The following is a 3,088-nucleotide window of genomic DNA, read 5'->3' as shown; positions in this document are numbered from 1 at the left end:
GAAGAAGAAGAAGAAGAAGAAGAAGAAGAAGAAGAAGAAGAAGGTTGCGATCCGCCAATGGAATTTAAAGAAGAAGAAGCCCCTCCATGTACAAACGTACATTTCTAACAAATACCACACATTTAATGGTAATCAGCGTTGCATATGTGTCTGACCTAAATACCTTTTGTTGTTCAGTCTTTGTTCATCCTGCATCGCTCTTTTCTGTTCTTTAATGTAACGTTACTGGAGTGACAGAGCCTCTCTCAGCTGTTAGCAGACTGTTAGCGAGCTATACCCAGCATGCAGTTCGGCGGTGAAATTTTATAAATGTACAATTATTAGTGCTACAAATTGTTTATCTGTCACAAACTGTTGTGTTGTGGTGTTTTACCCTGTTAAAGAGCGTTAGTTGTGGGTTATTAATTGTTGTTATAAAGTTATGACCATGACTAGGGTTCCCTCTCAATACAGCTAAGAGAACTAGCGCCGACCACAGCCCTGTTGAAGCGCGACAGAAGATGTTACGGCTGTGCTCTGGTATGACGGTATATGAAAAATTCATATCGTATGGGAAATTAAAACTGGTATACCGCCCAGCCCTAATTTAGAGTTCCATTATGATTTCCACATCAGTATATTCTTTTCTTTAATGACACCAGGTGATCACTCACATGACAGTGTGTGTACGTGGCATCCTCAAAGTGGTACACGAGTGAGATGAAGAGGCAGGCGATGAGGCCGGTCAGAGGGAGCAGCACCGTCCCCACCGCGAAGCTGGTGAAAGGGAGCCGGACGAGGGGCTGGTCCCGGTCCAGGCTGCCGTACGGCCCCTGGAGCATCCTGGGCAAACACAACAGACAGTGACGGATAAGAAAACACTTTAAGAGGAACTACAGGATGTTTTTTCCCACCTGGACTCTTAAACACTAATACCAATAATAGCTGAGATCAGCTGATATCTGATAGTTCTACAGATGTGAATGTTGTTGTTGTTATTGTTGTTGTTGACATACTGTATGAATAAAGTAGAGCTATGTCAGTGGTGGAGGAAGTAAAAGTACACACACCAAACTGTGAAAATACTAAAAAGTACAATATTTACCTCTGAGATGTAGTACAGTAAAAAGTACAATATGTACCTCTGATATGTAGTACAGTATAATGTACAATATAGTTGAGAAGTATTAAGTTGCACAACATGGAAATACTCAACTAATGTACAAGTACCTCATATTTGTACTCGAGTAAATGACGTCAGGTACATTCCACCACTGGTCTACGTCATCAGTTATGTTTACCTGTCCAGGTGATGCAGTGAAGTTAACGTGACGTTATCTTCCACAGGTTATTGTTAGCTAACAGTTAGCTTCAGGTTAACAACATAAAACACTCACCTTTACAGCTCCGCAGGCTCGTGCGACCAGGTACTCCGCTTCACGCGCATTTGTTTACCTTTAGCTTGAGTTTAGCCTAAAAGAGCTAACCCTGTTAGCTTAGCTTCGGGAGTTAACGGGGACATACTTTATCTGTTTTTGTTCCGTTATTTGTTTTATCGATTCTCTACCTGAACTTTGCTCCAAGTCACCGGTGTGCGATATTAACTGGTTTTGAATTAACTTGTAATGTGGGAGTGCCTGAGGCAGATGTGTGGTAGGAGTGGCATTTCAGGACCCACGTAGAATAAACAGGAAATAAATATTTCGATCGTTTCGCCTCGCTTCTGTCTTTCACGTAGTTTCTACGGTTTCTTTTGATAGAATATAAACGGAACACTTTGCTGGAAAATGTACTACTCGTTCGCGAGGCTGTGGTTGAGATTCCGAGGACACATAACGAGGACCAGAGTGAATGACAAAGCTGGTGGTAGGTGTCAATGCCTGTTCAAAATACTTACGTCAATACAAAATACTTACGTCAATACAAAATACTTACGTCAATACAAAATACTTACGTCAATACAAAATACTTACGTCAATACAAAATACTTACGTCAATAAATCCTTTAAGAAACGCTCTGTTGACCGTCTTATATTTGTATCATATATCGTTATTAATCTCATGTCAAGTCGATTTGAGACCGATATACCTGTCTGTGCATCCATACAGCCTGTGAGTTAAACATATGAGCTCAAACACAGCGTACAGATGACTCAACTGTGGGAAGCTGTGATCTAACTTCTGTAGGCTCTCTCACATCGCTTATGTGTTATATTAAAGACTACGGACATGCATCTTATGTGAATGATATTCTACACTGTGCAGCACACATTCATCCAGATTAGACATGACTGGCAACTCTCGTTTTGTTACTAGAGGGACCGACATTTAATAACTACACGCAGGGGTTAGGGTGTCTGTTGAAACATTACGATGGAGAGGCTTGTTGGAGTATTTATTTAGGATTTCGACAGCATTACCACGACCAATTATCCATCTTCATTACGGAAATAAGATTTGTTGTCTGGTGACATAAAAATAGTCGAAATATGCATCATACAAGAATCGAACCGTTGACCGACCCATGATGTTCAAGCGTCATCTGAACTACCACTGAGCCACGGAGCAAAGAACAGGCACACCTACCACCAGCTTTGTCATTCACTCTGGTCCTCGTTATGTGTCCTCGGAATTTCAACCACAGCCTCGCGAACGAGTAGTACATTTTCCAGCAAAGTGTTCCGTTTATATTCTATCAAAAGAAACCGTAGAAACTACTTGAAAGACAGAGGCGAAACGATCGACATATTTATTTCCTGTTTATTCTCCGTGGGTCCTGAAATGCCACTCCAACCACACATCTGCCTCAGGCACTCCCACATAAACAAGTTAATTCAAAACCAGTTAATCTCGCACACCCGGTGCTTCATTTGATTCACGTTAACGTTAAATAAACACGCAAGTCTCCGTTGTATCACGTCACGTATCGTCATTAATGCATGTAGTTCATAGTTGTGTACATTAACTGCTCCACGTGTGTTTGACAGCATTAGTTAGTTATTTAGCAGATTAAGGATATCATACTAAATGTACTCAACTAATAAATTATGTGTTATTACAGATTAAACTACCAGCAATATATAAAGTCATTAAAGTGATTGTTGGGAAA

General features: G+C 40.7%; 1 protein-coding gene across 1 annotated transcript in view; it reads right to left on the bottom strand.

Annotated features, from left to right (window-relative positions):
* LOC116390093 (post-GPI attachment to proteins factor 2-like) overlaps window positions 1–2,589 on the bottom strand; it is a 5,746-nt gene extending 3,157 nt beyond the window's left edge. Inside the window, exons 1-2 of the mRNA XM_031859376.1 lie at window positions 1,377–2,589; window positions 654–822 (exon numbers count right to left, since the gene is read on the bottom strand). Of these exons, the coding sequence (XP_031715236.1) occupies window positions 654–821 (168 nt within the window). The 5' untranslated portion in view covers window position 822; window positions 1,377–2,589. The remainder of the gene's footprint in view (window positions 1–653; window positions 823–1,376) is intronic.
* Between the last annotated feature and the right edge of the window lie 499 nt (window positions 2,590–3,088).

This window comes from Anarrhichthys ocellatus, unplaced genomic scaffold (genome assembly GCF_004355925.1).
Source record: "Anarrhichthys ocellatus isolate YVR2014 unplaced genomic scaffold, GSC_Weel_1.0 scaffold22, whole genome shotgun sequence".
Classification (NCBI taxonomy): Eukaryota; Metazoa; Chordata; class Actinopteri; order Perciformes; family Anarhichadidae; genus Anarrhichthys; species Anarrhichthys ocellatus.
Note: the sequence above shows the minus strand (reverse complement) of the source record. Positions and strands in the feature narration are given on the sequence as shown.